Below are 19,304 nucleotides of genomic sequence, written 5' to 3'. Positions count from 1 at the left end.
GGGTGTTGCTGCGTCCTGCACTTGATGGATTTGGTAGTACATTACATTTCTGATACTGGACAAACCTGGGCTGCCCAGGCAGCGGTTATACCATCTATTTGCTAACAAGCCTGCCTGCTCTGTTCCTAAGGGGTCCTGCCTGGGAAAAATTAAAACCAAACCTTAGACCTCTGTCAGACTGGGAGGAAAATTATATTTTTGAACTAGTCTACAGTGTGGACAGGAAATGACCTCTCCACAAATACTGCTTCTTTAAAAACAAAAAAACAAACCCGAGCAGTTGTGCCTGAAGCTCTCAGTCTCTCTCCGTCTCTCTCTTCCCCCTCTCTCTTACTCCCTCTGCCTTACTCCCTCCCTCTCCCTCTCTCTCTCTCTCTCTCTCTGGAGCTTGTGCTCTCTCTCCCCTCTCTCCCTCTCCCTCCTCTCTCGTGCGCTCTCTTGCTCTCGCTCACTCTCCCTCCTCTCTCCTGCTCTCTCTGCCTCTGCCTCTTGCTATAGAGAGAGGGCTCCCACAGCAGTTTCCAGTCAGTGTGTCTCTGTGGCTCTGTGTGTGCGTGTGTGTGCGCGTGTGTGTGCGCGCAGCTACTTTGTACTGGGAAGAACACACAGCCCATGTGCTCTGTATGGATGTTGGTGATACTCTCTATAGCTTGATTTCCTCCAAGCAGGCAAGATGTCCAGCACACCACATGACCCCTTCTATTCTTCTCCTTTCGGCCCATTTTATAGGAGGCACACACCGTACATGGTGCAACCAGAGTACCGAATCTATGAGATGAACAAGAGGCTGCAGTCTCGCACAGAGGTAAGTGCCCCGACCTTCCTTCTCCGGCTAGGCATGCATGGTCAATGAGGGGCTTCAGGGGGAGAATCCAGCCGAAGCGTCCCATCCCATTAACCAGCCTGGGGAGACCCTGGAATACACTCCTCCCCGCCCCCGTGAATGCACGAGTTTCAGTGGGTGATCCCTCATTCTATTGCCATGCACTGCAACTCTTGGAGCAGACCACAGTTGATGCTGAAATCTGGAAATAGAGCCCAGCAGCACTTCAGGTTGAATTCTCAAATCCCTCCCTCCATCTGAGCAAATGCTGCCTCTTTCTTCCTTTTTTTTTTTTCCTATTTAAAGTGGTTTGTTTTAAAGGGCTAGGATGTCCGTCCTGCTGACATAGTCTGGGAGTATCTTGTAAGGTATCGGATAGTCATTTGCATGAGTTGAAATAATCTTTGTAAATTCCAGAAGGGGGGCTGCCAGGAAACTACATTTGTTTTCTTGGGTTTGTTTTTTTCAGTCACCCCCTCCCAAATGTAAAGGTAACCCCGGAAGAGCCCCAGGAGCACACTTTTGAAAAACTTGTCCTATGAGTCGTCCTTAAGGAACACATGTTCATCATAAAATATGCACATATTTCTGTATTAATTTTGGAAAGCAGTTGCCTTTGGGAGGGGAAGTGATCAGTTCCTGACTTTATCGCACAGCTGACAGAGTACCTCCTAACGTGGACTGGTGTGAGGGGCTTTGTAGAAACTGTTCCTAATTTTTACACACTTGGGATCTTTTCCCTTAAAGACCAGCGAGCTCCGGTGTAAGCACTTAAGTGAAGAGGAATAATAGAAATACTTGGGAGGACTTTGAAATGAAAAAACTTAAAGCTTGCATCCTGCAATTTAAATATTTAATGAAACCTTACTTTCTGGAGTGAAAGCATGCCTGCTAAATTAGACTGCATTTGGGTCCATGTGCCTGTGTTGACGCCAGGGCACATGCTTTGTATTGAAATGTTTCCAAAGGGAGTTTAGTGGGGATGCCCTGACAACACTTGAAGTATAAATCTTATAAAATTAATAGCCTTCTGCAGATTGCAAATGTCCAATGCATTTGTGTGGAGCTAGAGTGAATAATTTGGGGAAAATTTAAGATGAACCTGATTGTTGAATCACAACTTTTGAAAGGAACTACTCAAGGTTTTTATAAAATAAAACACATGCATGAATTGTCAGCTAAGCCATGGAGAATTCATGACGTTTAATGTATACGATACAGCTAACAAGATGTGACCTGCTTTCTGATTGGCCAACTGCTAGCAAAGGACTGCTTTATTAAAACTGTTATCACTGATATTTTCCTTACATATTGTTCCATGAATGTTATATGCAATTCATAACATCACTAAAATCCAAGAAGCCAATGCATCTACAAAAATGATAACTGTGTTTTGCGTAGAGGGCATTAATTGCTGCCTGGGATTTACGCTTGTTTGTACATATGTCTTATTTTTTTTGGGGGGGGGTTTGCTCCATGCAGAATCTAACAACTGGGTGTTAGAATTAAATTCCCTCACAAACTATTGAAGAAAGGACAGTGTTTTTAAGAATTAGAAGGAAAGAAAATATCGTGTGAATGCATTGGTGAAAGTATTTGATTTGGGGGGTGGAGGGGAAAGACAGATAATGAGTATGAGAAGAGATTGTTAGTTGTTGAAATGCAACCCGTGACTAGCAATAAGATTTAAAAGCAACTTACATGAACATTTCAGAAAGTTTCAGAGACGTTGTGCAAAGAGATTCCTTCCCTTAACTCCCTTTCCTCTTTTGGGAACTAAGGCAGACTTCACTCTGGTATTTTGTATTCACTAGTTCTCTTTCAAACATTATATGACCAGTTCTGAACTGCTAAACTAGGCATACATCCTTGCACTAGCTTTCATAAATTTCAGCAGGATACAATGAAGCTGCTAGATTTGTTTTATATCCAAGGGAGGACTTTTGAAAAGATTCCCATTTGTATCTTGTTTCTTTAAAAACGCATTTTCTTTAGGGGTAGTTAAACTGTAGGAACTTCTAACTTTATTATTATTATTATTATCATGCATTTGGTTTAAAGTTTTGTATTTCTTTTAAAGCCTAGAGTGCTTCTCCATTTAGAAAAAAAAGTTTAAAAACACTTTAAACTTTGACATAGAATAATTTCTTTGATGGTGTCCTAAAATTCAAGAGGTGATTTTTTTTTTGGTTTTGTTTTGTTTTTACTTCTGTGACCGTAAAAGTAGGGGCTTGATCTGGCATATTTAATGAAAATAATACATCAAACTAAATCTTTCAAACTTTAAGACTCTTTTTGCTTCTAATTAGAAATGTGAGGAAATTAAATCAATTCACATGACAGCTTACATTTGTGCAATTATGTATAATATAAAAGTAGGATCAAATCAGTATCCCTAGGATATTATCTTCAAACATGATTTTGGCATATCATATACTTGGACAGTAAGAAAATTTCACATCAGGAGTAGCCTATGTGGTCACTGGTTTAAATAATCAGTGTGATGATAATACAGTACCAATACATGTTTCTGTTTTAAGGTTTATCAACTGTTTTCCCCATCACAATAATTACAGTGCTAATATTATTATGCTCATTTTACATATAGGAAAACTGAGGCAAGAAAGGTTAAGTTGCTTGCCTATGGTCAAAGAACAAAGTAATGGGTCAGACTTCCAAAACAACTGTCTTTGCATGACAGAGTAGATTTGTAACACAGGCAGTACAAAGTGTATATCCAATGAACTCAGTTATTTTAGCCAGTCCTTTGAATGAGATTAATACTCTTCCCTACCTTTTGCCTGCCCCACCCCCATCTCCTGTCCCCACCTACCTTCCTTTAGGAGATTGATATTCCTTGCCTCTTTACACCCACACCAAGTTATTTAGGTAATTGTCTCTACTTTCGACTCTGGCTACATGAACATGGGCTTGATCCAAATGGTTGTAGTTTGTTTATTTTGCACCATGTCAATGAAAAGTTCCTGGGTAGAAAATAAAGGGAGTTAAATGTTGTAGGAATTTCTTAGGAAAAAATGTAAGTGTTTGTCTTTAGAAGGCTGAAAAGTGATAAATAAACCATGATACTTATATACATTGAGAAAACCACACCCTGTGTCTAAATCTGACATCCCGGAAATTGTGTGAAGGCAGTAAAGGGGGGGTTGGTGCATTCCTTCCTATTAAACAAAACTAAACTCAACCAGAAACAGTTAGCAAAGTGTGATTACTTTCTTGGACAGTTTGGCATATGCCAAGAAGGCTAGACTATGGCTTTAGTCTGTTTTGAAAGGCAATGTGGGGTAGTGGAAAGTGCAATTGTACTAGAGATTAGAAGATCTGGTGTCTATTTCCAGATCTGCCATTACTAATTAATTAGGTGTATGACTTCACTTCCACTGGGTCTCAGTTTACTCATCCGTACAATGAATGAGTTGGATTAAATGATCTCCAAAATGCCTTCTAGTTCCAAGACTACTTTGAAAGTCTTGAATTTTATTTAGTACTCTACAATTCTGCTGATAATCCTTAGGCTAACCATAAGAGTAGTCTTGAAATCCTGGGTAATAGTGGAGAAAGAAAAACAAAACAAAATAAAGCAAAATAGAACTATGGGTAGGAATACATTAATTTAGCAAACATCATTTGCTACAATTTTGCTAGGTGCTGAGAGAAAACTGTGCTAATAATAACAGCTGCAGTTGGATGATAGATCATGGATATTCATATCTAACACTTTATTTTTGATGGGTATACACCTTTTAGATGAGAGGAAGAGAGCTGTGATGGCAGTCTCCTTGCTCCTCTACAATTTTCTCCCCTACTAAGTCCACCCCACACCCCCTACTACCAGATTTATTTTAGTAGATCAGGTAACTTTTAGAATTAGGTAATTTAATCTTTGTGGAGAATAAAAGATTTGTGCATGAATGCATTTCAGTATCTCACCTTTTTCCTTTAAAGGAATGTAAAAATATTTTAGAGTATATTTTTAATGTTAGCAAAATACACTCTTTGTTGTTGTGAAATGTGGTGGGTTTGTATGTGTGTGTGTGATTATCTAAATCAGATCAGAATTTCATAAAAATGTATTTAATATTCATATTCTTCTTGTGAGTGTTGTCTTACAATTGTGTGCTTCAACAACCCTGTAATGAAAGGAGGAAAAAGGGATCTTTTTCATTGGAATACTTCTGCTCAATTTTATGTTTCCAAAACACCCATTTTGACATCCAGATCATATTTTTGGAGAATCTTGATTTTTAAGTTTGTTATGACTATACAGTTAACTATATGATCATAACATGAAAGGTCCTGGAATCAGGAGGAAAAGAAAAAGAAGTTGAGTGCTCCTAAATTTCTGTGTTTCATGGAAAAATTTTGATAAGGAAAATTCTAATTATTTGATTACATTATGTGGCTTGCGTTTTAACATTAACACACATATACATAAATACATACATGTGTGTATATATGTGTATGTATGTATCTATCTGTATATATGTACTTGAAACAAAACGAGGAAGAAAAATAGAATAATGACCATTTTAAGTTGTTTGGATTGTTCAGTGGCTTAAAGTTGACCAAGTACTGATATTTAAAAAGTTGTCATTTATTGAAGGTAACTTGGTGCTGTGTTGGCTCCATTTATTTCATTTCCTCATTCAGGTGGTCTGGTAGTTTCTGTTTCCAAGAGGGCTGGCTTCCTTTCCTTTTAGCAAGATCCTCTTTTAAAAGATGAAAGTTTTTTGTTTTGTTTTTAATGATGGCTGTTAGGGCCAAAATTATTAACAGACCTCACATATCTATTTCTCTTTCATCGATGCTTCATGATAGTAACTTCTCTTTCATACTATTCCTCTCTTTTCTGTCCCCCACCCTCTCCAGGATTAACTGAAAATTATTATTACAGTTCAGAACAAACACACATAAGTAAAATTATGGGCTGATAAAGTTTTAGTTCCATGGAGTTTAACATGAATGTTGGTACTGAACCAAATATTTTTGGCGACATTAACATTTAATGTCTATTGTTTGGTTGTTTTCTCCCCAGCTTGTCATCAAAATTCCCTGTGAAAAAAAATTCTTACTCCTGCAGCTCCATTTCTGTATGCTTTAGTCACAAGGATTCATGTTGTAACCTCCTATTTATTGTTGGAGCAGCTTGTTATCACTGATTTTATGTAGATAGCGTGTCGTTAAAATGAGTTTAGATGTTTAGCTTCGGAGGGGGAAAAAGAAAAAGAAATACTTTGAGATAACTTGTTTTGAGGAATTAAGGAAAAATAATGTTGCTCTTTCCTTGAGGTACCCTAAAAATTTGCAATTTAATAAGAATTTGGGGAAGAAGGGGACTAGATCAAACCTATTTTGACAATGGTTAGCAGGAACCCAAAGGGCATTTTTCAAGGAGGGAGCTTCCAAACTCTCCTTTATATCAACATGGCCTTAGAGAAGAAATTGAAGGACGGTTGGACTGATTTTATTTTCCCTGAAGTTTTTTTTTTTCTATTTTCTTCTGTGGGAGCTGTTTTTAATTAAAAATTGCTACAAACTAACAATTCTTAAGAGGCCAGGAGGGGGGAAATCAGTCAATTTGCTTTCAAGGCAGATTCTTATCTGCTTAGAATCAATGAAAGCTTAATTTTGGGAGGTAAGTGCATTATGATAAAAAAAAATCAAACTGTATACATTTGGCAAATGTTTAGCTTTCTGTTTGCGTTTGAGATAGAAATAAATTTAAAGTGTAAGGAGAGCAGGCTGTAAATCTCCTTTTATTACAATTGTCCTCACCAGTTTGTTTTTCATGAAGAATATACAGAATGCCTTTTTTTTGAGCAAATAAAGCAGCTTTGCAAATATTGCAAGCTTAGGATTTCTTGAATGCATTTATTTGGTTGTGGGTGGTACATCTCTAACTGTATCTCATTTAAAAAATAAAATCTTTCAGATTACTTAAGAGCCTTCATTTGTCATAGCTATTACTCTACCCAGTTGAGTCAAACATATATATATATATATATATATATCTCATTCAGGAATAGTGTCTATCATCTTGACCTTTGAAATTTTTGATCAGAGCAAAGGCAACTTATTTTCACCAAAACAACAACAACAACAAAAAAAACAACAACAAAACAAGGTTTTGTATCATAGGTAGTGCAAAAGATTGTGATAGAAACAGCAGTGATAATTCTAATTTTTGCTAGAGTATTTGACCAGCAGATCTAAATATATTTGTCCAAGTCTGGCTGATTAGAGCTGTATAGGACTTGGTACTAAGGATGCTAGAAAATTAGGTGCCATCCCAGAAAGTCCAATGAGCTTTTCTGTGTGCTGCTGATCACATAGAGCAAAGCTATCTAACTGGACATCCAAATCAGGCAACTGTCTTCCAAATTCTTGAGTCACAAAGTAACTGAGAGAGTATGGATGGCACAATGTTGACCTATCCCTACTATTAGAGAAACAATGGAAAGTACAATGCCCAACTATTCACGCATCAATATTTTCATTTTATGTAGTCATTGGTTTATAGCTAGAGTAGACCTTAGAGCCTATCTAGTCCAAGGGTTCTTAACCTGGATTTGATGATTTTAAGAAATATATATATTTCAATGTAATTGGTTTAATTTGTAAACATATATTTAATTTTGTGCATCTTAAAACATTTTTCTGAGAAGGGGTTCATAAGCTTCTCCAGACTGTCAAAAGGGTCCAACAAAAATATTAAGAACCCCCTATCAACCTTCTCATTTTACTGATGAGGAAACTGAGGCCCAGAGTATAAAGTAACTTTGCCCAAGGTCATAATGGCATATAGCAGAGCTGGGGTGTAAACCAAGATTCTCTGACTCCAAAACCAGTGCTCTTTCCACTTTATATCTTCATCAAAGCACATTATCACTGTTGTCGAGGTAAATTCTTTCTCCATGACAATCTGAAGTTGTATAATGAACATGCACCTCTCTAAGGCTCAGCATCCTTGTCTGTAAAATAAGGGATTCTCTTTTAGAGATGTCAGATGTGTGGCCTATGGTATTCCTTAGTCTAGATGCAAATGTCATCATGAAATAAGTAAAAATACAGTAGAACATAGATAATAATAATATATCATTTTCTAGTCCTTATCTGGCCTGCAGGGATCCTTTCATAAAATTTAGTTATTCATTTCCTATCTGAATTTGACACCACTGTGATGATCTCTCAGTTCCCTCCTATCGCTAGTGAATATTCTATGATTCTGAGGTAAAGGGCTGTGTGTACGCATGTGTGTGTGCACATGTGCGTGTATAGATTGTTGATATGTGTGTACACTTGAATGTGTGCTTATAGCCTGATTCAGTGTGTCACATTATCAATGGCTGATCCTCTCAGAGACTGGATAAATGGTTCTTTTCAGGAGTAGGGATATATGTGAGCTGCAAGTTCTTCGAAGCTTTTTCTGTTTTAAGAATGAGTATTTCCATTTGGAGAGCTAGTATGACTATATCATATTGTGCAGTTTACAGATTCGGATTTAATTGAGTTTGATTAGGAATTTTTATCTTGGTGAGGCAATCGGGGTTAAGTGACTTGCCCAGAGTCACACAGCTAGTGAGTGTTATGTATCTAAGGCCAGATTTGAACTCAGGTCCTCCTCAATCCAGGGCTGGTGCTCTATCCACTGTGCGACCTAGCTGCACCTGATTAGGAATTTTCAAAGAAATAAATGGATTTTTTTCACATCTTGAAAATCTATGTTAGATTCCTTAACCAAAGCTAGTCACCCTAAGCACTTCCTCTTCTTCTGCCATTCGCTGTCTTTTGTGACAGATGACTGATTCTCTGAGTGTCCTCTGTATTAAAGACTGTGAGTCTTTAGTTTCAACAAAACATTCAGCAAACAACAAACATTTATTGAGCACCTACTATATGTAAAGCACTTTGTTATGTGCTTTGGAGTCAAAGATAAGAGGAGAAAACCATTCCTACTATTTATCTTAGCCGCTATTTACCTAGAACCAGTACCTACTTCTTATTGGGCCACAGGATGTGGTATGCCCATATTTTAAGGACCTTTATCTGAGAGGGGAAATAAGTTTATTCTTTGTTGCTCTGGGCAGAGGTAAGGAAAGGGCAGTCAGCCAGGCAAACAAGCATTTATTAAGTGTTTACTATGTGTTGGGAACCTAACCTGGCTAACCACTGAAGATACAGAGAAAGGCAAAAACAGTGCCTGCCCTTAAGGAACGCACATTTTAATGGGGGACACAACATGTAGACAGCTATATACATGTAAAAATGTAGAAAGTAGAGGGAAAGAAATCTCAGATGAGAAAACATTAACTGTTGAGATGGGGGGAGAACTGCCTGAAGAAGGTGGGATTTGACCTGAGTCTTTGAAGGAAGCCAGGGTCACTGAGAAGCAGAAGGCAGGAGGAGGAGCATGCCAGGCATGGGGCAGCTTTTACAAAAGTGAGGTGGGAGATGGAGTGTGTGTGCGTGTGTGTGTGTGTGTGTGTGTGTGTGTGTGTGCGCGTGACAGTAAGTAGGCCATTGTAACTGGATTGTGAAGTACATAGAGGAGTATGAAGTGTAAGAAGGCTGGAGAGGTAGGAAGGGACCAGGTTAGGAATGATTTTAAATGTCAGAGGACTTTATCGTTGATCTTCAAGTAAAAGGGAGCCATTGGTTTTGTTGGGTGGAGTGCAGGGTGACATGTTTGGATTGGTTAGGAAAGTTACCTTGGCAGCTGTGGGGATAGAGCGAAGTGGGGATAGAATTGAGGCAGGAAGCACGATTAGAAGGCTACTGCAATGAATCGGGAGAGAGATGATGAACACCTGTTTTAGGTGGTGTGTGTAAATGGAACGTTACATTTAGAAGAGATGTCGCAAAGGTAGAAATGACAAGATTCGACAATGGATTCAGTACGTGGTGTGAATGAGAGGGAGAGCTCATGTTTGCAAGCCTGGGTAACTGGGACAATGGTGTGTTCAATAGTGATAGGAAAATTTGGAAGAGGAGAGCAGATGGAAAAACCTACAGGATTTCCATTTTGAGATGTCCAAAAGGATGTGAGCCTGGAGATCAGAAGAGAGACTTAGGTTGAATGCATTAATCTGGGAATCATCCGCATAGAGATGGTAATTGGACCATGGGAGCTGCTGACATCATCATATAAGAGAATAGATCAAGAAGAGATAAGGGCCCAGAACAGAGCCTTGGGGGACACCCACAATTATCAGCTGTAACGTGGCTAAGGAAAGTAAACTGAAAACTAGTAGTCAGACAAGTATAAAGAGAACCAAGGGAGAGCAGAACTAGGAACAGTGAATTGATGTTATAGGTAGGAAGATTATGGATAAATGTAAGGGGCAGAAAGTTCCTAGGAAATGGGGCTGTGCAGCATTGGACTGCTTTGCAAAGTAATGAAGTATATGAGCAGAAGCTAGGTGGTCACCTGTCAAAGATGTTGTAGAAAGGGTTACTGCATGGGGTGAACCCGGTGTTCACCAGCACCCCACCCAACTCAATGATTCTATGTACCCCAGATCAGTCTTTGCCGAGGGGCTAATAAACATTTAGTTACTATTCTGGGTTGTAGAAGAAAATTTGTGGTAACTGTTTAGCTAGCGTTTATCAAAATTCTGAAAAGGGCAGGCAAAGGCGCATACACATATATTTAATATTATATAGTATATGCATATATATATATACATACATACACACACATATATGTGTTGAAAACCAACTTTGTTGAAGGCAGTATTGATGTGAGATTTTTGCCTGACAAAATGGAATATAGACTCTTAACATCTAGTTGGGCCAGCTAGGTGGCACAGTAGATAGAGTACTAGGACTAGAGTCAGGAAGACCTGAATTCAAATCTGGCATTAGAAAGTTACTGTGTGATCCAAGGCAAGTCACTTAACCCTGTTTGCCTCAGTTTCCTCATCTGTAAAATGAGCTGGAGAAGGAAATGGAAAACCACTCCAGTATCTTTGCCAAGAAAACCCCAAATGGAGTCACAAAGAGTCAGACACGACTTCAACTGCTGAACAACGACGTCTAGTTATATCCATTGCCCTACTCCATCTACTGTCAACACCTCTTTCACCGGCACGATGCTACTTGGCACATGCAGTCATTATCCATAGTTGTTATCTCTTAGTGCATATCAGGAAATAAAGGAGGTGAAAAAAAAGGTTCAATATATTTACTTTCTCTTAACTAATACATTTTTTTATTTTGTCTTACATCGCTATAACTTCCTAACAACTCCCCCTTGCCACCCAAATAGCCCTCCCTTAAACTAAAGAACTACAGTCAAGTAAAATAAATAGATCATATTGACTATTCATGACAGGGTATGCCTTATTCTACTCCTGTGGTCTACCACCTCTCTGTCATGAGAAGGGAGATATGTTTTGTCATTAGCAATGAATATCTTTTTAAAAAAAACATCTTAGAATGATGGTCCTTGCATATTGGTTACCCCTTTTAATAATCAAGGCACAAAATCTACATTGTAACTTCCCTGAAAGACTGCTTATTCCACATCCTGACAGAGGCATATTACTTGCATCTCAGCAGTTAAAAAAATAATTGCTTAACCATTATCTATGTACCTGTTATGGAAGAGTCACTATTCTGCAGAATGGAATCCTCTATACATTCATGTTTCCATAAATTCGAGTTGTAATTATCTTACTGACACACCCTAAGTTAAGTATTAAGAACTGAGCTTTTGCATTGAAAATCATGACCAGATTCCAAGATTCAATGCTGTATGTGTGTCATTATGTTGAAGGAAAAAAAAACCCAAAAAACAAATCCTGAGCTTGCCTGTGCTTTCACTGGGTTAATAATCCAATCCAAGAGACTCAGTTAGGATGCCAGGATGCTAAGCACAGCCCCTTCGAAAATCAGGTTATAAAGAGGAATATTCCATATGTCCCTCCGGGGGTAGATTAGAAGCAACCTGGCTGGCCTTGCCTGACCATTTCCCCTAAAGAGCAGTGCTTGGAAATATGCAGCATGGCACAGACTTCTAGTAGAGAGCTGTGTCAGCCCTGGTAGGGAACCTGAAGTCCCAACCTGCGTGTCTAGACTGACAAGAGCCCTGGCTGCCGGCTGAAGCACTGTGACACCTTGTGGCTTACTTCTTAACGTATCAGAAATGCAGTAACAGGTAGAAGGGCTGCCTTGCCAGCTACTGCTGTGGAGTCTTTGGCACAGTAATGCATTTCACGTGGAGGTAAACTACCTGGCTAGATTAGTATAATTTCCTTCTGGATACAGCCGCAAGTTCCACCACGATGATTTTTATCTCATTTCTCGATTACTCCAGTTCCACATTCCTCCCTATGCCTCATTTCATTGACTGAGACACCTATGATATTTACAGTATTTCAATAATAATTTCTCATCTGCCAGACTAGAGAAATACCATGTAGCTGCTGTGCATAGCCAAACAATTACATTATTTTCTGTCTGGGAAAAGAAAAAGGCCCTCAACTTTTGCTTTTCTGTGTGGCTCATTTCTTGGGACACCTAAGGTTTTTATCTTGTTGCTGAAAATCCATGTTGGCAAGTCAGCCACAAAGCAATAAACATGAATTGCCCTTTTTATCAGACCTGTGATTTCATTGATATGGGGAACACTTGGTTAGGAAACTCTCTCTATCAATGTAGATCTGCCCTTACTCTTTGATGTATAAGCTTAGAGAGTTGCCTAGGGAAACTGAGAGTTTAAGTGAATTGTCCCCTAGTAGGGTCATTTAGCCAATTTGTGTCAGAGGCAGAAGTCAATCTATCAATAAACATTTAGTAAGTGCCTACTATGTGTCAGGCACTGTGCTAAGTGCTGGGGATAAAAAAAGGGGGGGGGAGGGGGAAGAGAGTGCCTGCCCTCAGGCCAAAGTTTTCCTGATTCCTGAGACTGACTCTCTAGTCATTAGGACTATGTGTCTATGCACTTTAGTCTCAATATTAGTGTGAGACACACAGTGGTTTTGCTGTGTTTTAGGTGATTATTTAAATAGGAGTTCTTAACCCTGGGTTGGTGAAGTTATTTTTTTTTAAACAAAATATCTTGACAACTGTGTTTTAATATAATTGCTTTCCTTGGTGATTCTATGTGTTTTATTTTATAGATGTAAAAAGATCATCTGAGAAGGAGTCTGTTGGCTTTACCAGGCTGCCAAAGGGGTACACAACACAAAAAAAGTTAAGAACCCCTTGTTTAAAATAGGATTTTCCTGCAGCTGGCTGAAAGTTTTCATTTGAAATTAAAATTGCACATAAGGTCATTATTACCTACTTAGGGGGATGCTCAGACTCTTTGGATGGTTTTGATTTGGTAGAACCAAGTTGCATATTACATTAGCACTAGAAACTAGGAATTTGGTGATGGAGTCAAACAGTCCGTTCCTGACCACTGCATTACGGAGATCTGATACGACTCTGAGTATCTGGTGTACTTTCACTGGTTACTGGCTGTCTTAAACATCTGTATCTGGGCAATAGGGACATATTAATGTTGAAAAAAAACTCAACCATTGTCTTAAACATCCCACTACTTTCAAAACAATATTGTTTTGTTTAAAAATGGAAATCCAACCACAGCATTATGGTCCTTGGAATTTCTAAGATGCCCCAGTGTGATGCTTTGCATCCAGGGAGCTCCAAATTCTGAATGAATCATCTGCATACTCAAACTAGATTGGAGGCAAGCTTGAGGAAGGGAGGATTCTTGAATAGCGGGCACCAAGTTCAAACTGAACTTCTTAACAGGAAACTTCAAATTGTAGTGCTCTTAGACGAGAATTCTGCCTACCTTTAGGAAGTGTTTACCCTTATTTTCCATTTAAAAGTATGAACTTTTTCTCCTGTTTTCTTTGTTGCTATTGCTCCTACTTTTGAAACAAATGGGGGCATTTTGAGTTGTTAGCATTGTAAGCATGCACAGAGGTTGTAAATCATTTGGTGCTTTATGCAGGGAAGGTGGGCTCCAAATTAATTTTTAAATTTAATGTGGTTTAGGCCATAGAAAGTTTCTGATGCAGCTTGAAGGACTTGTTGAAAAGTGTAATAATTCTACTTTAATCAAAGGAGCTAATGGATGTGTCTTATATATCTATCTATATCTATAATTTTGTATACCATTGGTTCCCTACTGCCTCTAGGATAAAATACCAATTCTTCCACCTGGCATTGGAGTCCTCCACTGTGTGGCTTCAACTTATCTTTCCTGGCTTATTTCAGATTACTCCTCTTCAAATACTGTCTGTTCCCACCAATCTGGTCCTACTATTTCTCAACTTTGGCATTCCATCTCCATCTCTGTGGCTTCATACCCACTCTCCCCCAGGACTTGAATTTAGTCCCTCCTTCCTTACTTCACCCTCTTAGAGTCCTTAGCCTGAAGGGTCAGTTCAATCTTTGTAGCTTCCCCAACTTAGTCCAGTTTCTGGCACATAATAAGACTTTAAAAATTATTGAATGATTGATTAACTGCCTTCAGAGCTTAACTTGGGTGCCTTGTGGAAGTCTTTGTTGATGGTCTCTTTATGCACATACATATGGTATTCTTTCAGTAAAATGTTACTGTGGTTGTAAAATTCATCTCCCTCTAGTCAACCTGGTCCTGCTCCTCTCCAAATTTAGCTGAGCTGTTCCTCTGACAACAGCCATGCGGTCTGACAGTAAGACCTGTCACAACTTGTGTTCCTTTTCTGGAAAAATCTTTAAGAATTCAAGGTCATTTTCAAGGTCTTAGAAAGTTTCTGATGCAGCTTGTTGGAAAGTGTAATAATTCAAAAAGTGTTCTACTTTAATCAAAGGAGCTAATGGATGTGTATTATACATGCAAAGCATTTTGTATGCCATTGGTTTCCCACTGCCTCTACTATAAAATACCAATTCTTCCGCCTGTCATTGGAGTCCTCCACTGTGTGACTTCAACTTAGCTTTCCTGGCTTATTTCATATTACTCTTCTTCAAATAAGTCTATTCCCATCAATCTGGTCCTACTGTTTCTCAACCTTGGCATTCCATCTCCATCTTTGTGGCTTCATGCCGACAGTCCCCCAGGACATGACTTTGGGGATGTCTCAGCTCTCCTATTAATATAGCTCTTTTTATAACCAATGATGCTTCCTCTAGTGGTCCCTTGCCTTATTGTAAATTCCTGGCTTATTATAGGTGAACCATCACTGTGTTTGTAAACATAAGAAATATACATCACATACAAATTTTATACATATATACACACATGTATACTATACTCATAACAGTGTTCACTAAAGCCTCTTCTACATACTACTTAACAGCTTTTCTCTTTTATATAATTAAAAGATACATGTTTACAGAGTTACATTATTTTTAGCCTTGGATTTCTGAAAACAAAGGACAGATTTAAATGGCACTTTTAAAATAAGCCAGACTACATTAAGCTAAGGTTATGTAATGATTCTGTAGCTCTGGTCTATTGAATGTCATTGAAGATAAGGCCATCCTCTGCTTCTACATCAACGAGGCTAATGTCAAAGTGATACTGAGGTAACTGAGGCTCAGTATTCCCTATGATGAATACACTGCTTAGCAGTTTATGCCCTAAGTCTGCCTCCTCTCTCTCACTCTGTTTTCTCTTTAGTGTCACTCTTTGACAGTGACATAATGTTTAAGGGGAGAATTTAGGGCAGCATGCAAGTGAATTTTTGGGAGGGAGCTTTTAGTTTCTTTGTAGACTAGGCAGCATCATTCATTTATTCATTTAACATTTGTTAAGTGCCTACGTATAGAACATTGGCCTAGGTACTGGGAGAGATTCAAAATTTAAGTTAGACAGTGCCATTCACTTCCTTTAGAGAGCTTGTAATCTGGGAGCAGGAAAAGGGGAGGAGAATAAGAATAAGACCTAACATGGCTAGCTGTAATACAAAATAAGACATGATTAGAACATTACCAAAAGTATAGAACAAAGTTCAAAGAGGAAAGGCCTTAAAGAGGAAACGCCTTAAGCAAAGGAAGGAAGAGCAGATCAGGGAAAGCTTCATAAGCTCTATACGCTGGTATGGCTTGAAAAGTTTTCTTTGGATAGCAATATTGGCATCCAATTTAATTCACTTCAACAAGCATTTATTGAGCCTGTGTTGGGCATTATGCTAGAAGAGACACTGGGGATATAGAGACAAAAATAAAATTATTATTCTACTGGGGCAGGGATACAATATGTATATATGTAAGTGTATATGAAGTAAATTAAAAGCAATTCAAGTGGGAGAACTAAGAATTTAAAGGATCAGGAATGACCTTATCTAGGAGATGGCACCTAAGCTAAGCTCAGGGATTCCAAGAAGTGGAAGGGAGAAGGGGAGAGCATTTGACTTTGTGTGTGTGTGTGTGTTTGTGTGTGTGTGATGGGGGGTGAGGACACCCTGTGCAAAAACATGCAGGCAGGAGCTAGACTGCCATGGCTAGCAAGCCAGCCAGTTTGTCTAGATTGAAGAGTACATGTTGGGAACTAGTGTGAGATCAGCTTGAGAGGCTAGCATGGAGCCAGACTGTGAAGGGCAAAGCCCCTCACATACGTTGTTCCCTTTTATTTATTTATTTTTTTAATTTTTTTGTGAGGCGATCGGGTTTTAAGTGACTTGCCCAGCATCACACAGCTAGTGAGTGTTATGTGTCTGAGGCTGGGTTTGAACTCAGGTCCTCCTGACTCCAAGGCCAGAGCTCTATTCACTGAGCCACTTAGCTGCCCCGCATTGTTCCCTTTTAGAGGAATGGTGTTGTCAAGGGAGCTCTTTCTATTCCTATTACACTGTAACCTCCTTCCTCTCCTGCCCCTTCCAGGAAATCTGGACTCGCCATCCTGGACAATATCTGGAACACAAGGAGGTGGGTTCATGGGCCCCTTACAGCTCTAAAAGATCTCCAGTTGGATTTTGGATCATCTTGTGCTTTAACTGCTCATTTTCCATTCCCCCTCCCCCGCTTTGATCATCAAGAATAAGAAGTGCTGATGTTACTTTTATGTGGTGTTCACTTCATCATTGAGATTCATTTTCCTCATCAAGCTCTCCACCTCTCAGTTATGGGTGAGCGTGATATAGGCAAAGGCAAGTGTCCTGGAGCACAGGAATATTCTAGTATCTAGACTACAAGGAATCTTATTTTTCTGATCTGCTACATGAAAATAAATTAAAAGGCAAAGTCAATAGACCTGTATGAGATTAGCACCAAGTGGAGCGGTCATGGAATAGCCGTTCTTCTAGGTCCTTCTGTTATATTGCTCCCTCCCTCTTATATTGCTCTCTCCTGTTATTTTCTTTTTCTGTGGGGTGAGGGGAAATCCGGTTTAATCATGATGGCCTTGTTGTTGCAGAAAGGAACCGGAGGATGGTATTTGTTGTGGAAACAGAATTTTGCCATTTTCTCTAAAAATATGCTTTGCTCAGAAAAGAAGTATTAAGCTTCTTCCTTCCTCTCTGCCATTTACACATAAGGACCCAACATTTACAGTACACAAAAGCAAAGATAAGTAATTGCCCTATCCTGACTGTTTTTTAGGAGGGCTAGAATGCATCTAAACTAAGACTGGAAAATAAGCCTAAGGTATTAGGTTATTCCAGAAAGACTATTAATGCCTGTTGGCTAAGTGCATTTTACTGCTTGGAAATGGTCACTTGTGTCTATTATTTTTAAAAAACACTTGCTGGGATAGTGATTTAAGCCAATTTTATAAGGACTCTAAACTTTTCATTTGATTTGTCCAAAATACTCTTTTTGAAACAAATAAACATTAAACTATAGATTATAATATTTCCAAGTGTCTGCTGAAAGGAAAACATGTCAAGACATTTAGAATTTAAACTGAAATTTTAACTATAATTCATTCCACTGTATTTCCAACAAGCACATACTATATATAATATTACCCAGTCTCCTGAGATTTACTTGAAGTGATCTGGATGCACTTGATATAATAAAATAATAGGAATAAGTGGAAGAAAGGAGATTGGGGAATAGTCAGCTTTCTTACTCTAATTCAAAATTCTTTGAGGTTTTTTTAGAGGAGGAGAAAATCTATACCTATTAGCTCATATTTATATAGTATGTTAACTTTTGCTAAGTTCTTTTCTTTCATTACCTCATTTTGAAAAGCTCGTGAAATAGGTACTATTGTTATCTCCATCTTACAGATAAGGAAATATGCTTATAGCAGTTAAGTGATTTTGCTCAGGGTCATGCAATTATTATCTATGGCTATTATTTAAGAGTTAACCAAATGACTATTATTTTATCTTAGACAGCTGGGTAGTGTAGTGCCTGGAACACTGGATGTAGAATCAGGAATACCTGAGTTCAAATGTGGCCTCACACACTTATTAGCTGTGTGACTCTGGGTAAGTCACATGACCTTCATCTGCTTCAGTTTCCTCATCTGTGAAATGGGGATAAAAGTATTCTCTTCCCCAGGTTATTGTGAGGAACAAATGAGATCATATTTGTAAAACGCCAGTGCTATATAAATGTTAGTTACTGGGCAGGATTCAAACCCAAGGCTTCCTGACACTAGCACTCTATTCACTTATGGTATCATGACAAAGTAGAAATCATCTGGGAAGGGTCATGTGCCACCCCCATTGTTATGAGGGATACAGTGGGTTGTTGACATTTACAGATTCAGGAGTAATGTCCCACTGCAGATTGCTACTCTTGTGTAGTGATTCCTGATCCCATTTTTTTTAAACTTTTAATCTACTTTTTGTACTTTGTGACTTTGAGTCCATTGAATATCTGGTGATCTTTAGAGGCATAAAGCCATTTAATTACTTCCTCCCAAAAGGGATAATATCTTGAAAGATAATACCTTATTTAGTGCTAGACTGAATAATTAGAGGATCTTACTTGAAATTGTGGTGAGAGAGAAAAGCTCGAGGAAAGCCGATTTATACTCCTCCTCCTCCTCTTCATCGTCATGATTACTTTTAATGCTTTGAGTCAGTGAGAAATTGCCCAAATCATAGGATTTTGAGCTGGAAGTATCTCAGAGATCACCTAATTGAACTCCATTCTTATAAATAGGAGGAAACTAAAGCCCAGATGTATTACAATGGACTCACAAATAATAGCAAGTATCAGAGATGAGATTGAACTCACAACCCCAGTTTTGAAAGCCAGGTTTCTTACCCTACTTCAGCCATGTTATCTCTTCCTTGAAATAGGTCAGTCCCTACTCCATTTTCTAATCATTCTTCTCCCTACTTCTGCCAGTCAATATGGGGAAAGTTGGAAGCTACACATAAAGGTTTTGAAGAAGGCAAAGCAAGTTACATACTGACTGACTTCTCAGTGTCCCCACTGCCAAAAAGTTGAGCTAAGTACTTTTAACTGTCTTCCATACTGTTACTCTGTTAATTTGTTTTTGGAGAGGGGGTTTTAGATACAGGGACCAATTGGCTTAGATATTCTGGAGACATTGTTAAGT

At 38.7% G+C, this 19,304-nt stretch overlaps 1 protein-coding gene across 11 annotated transcripts in view; it reads left to right on the top strand.

Moving 5' to 3' along the window:
* The first annotated feature begins 416 nt into the window (after positions 1 to 416).
* The window catches only part of LDB2 (LIM domain binding 2), a 411,762-nt gene continuing 392,874 nt past the window's right edge, over positions 417 to 19,304 (top strand). For 6 of the 11 annotated variants that reach the window (XM_027836666.1, XM_027836665.1, XM_027836664.1 and 3 more), the window contains exon 1: positions 417 to 805. In XM_027836666.1, coding sequence (XP_027692467.1) covers positions 674 to 805 — 132 coding nt within the window. In that variant the 5' untranslated portion in view covers positions 417 to 673. Of the gene's footprint in view, positions 806 to 16,666; positions 16,712 to 19,304 lie in introns of all 11 variants that reach the window. The other 5 variants (XM_027836662.1, XM_027836663.1, XM_027836661.1 and 2 more) reach the window with 1 other exon arrangement.

Source organism: Vombatus ursinus, unplaced genomic scaffold, assembly GCF_900497805.2.
Source record: "Vombatus ursinus unplaced genomic scaffold, bare-nosed wombat genome assembly UNPS02014818.1, whole genome shotgun sequence".
In the NCBI taxonomy this organism is placed as follows: Eukaryota; Metazoa; Chordata; class Mammalia; order Diprotodontia; family Vombatidae; genus Vombatus; species Vombatus ursinus.
This window is presented reverse-complemented; position numbering and strand designations above follow the sequence as displayed.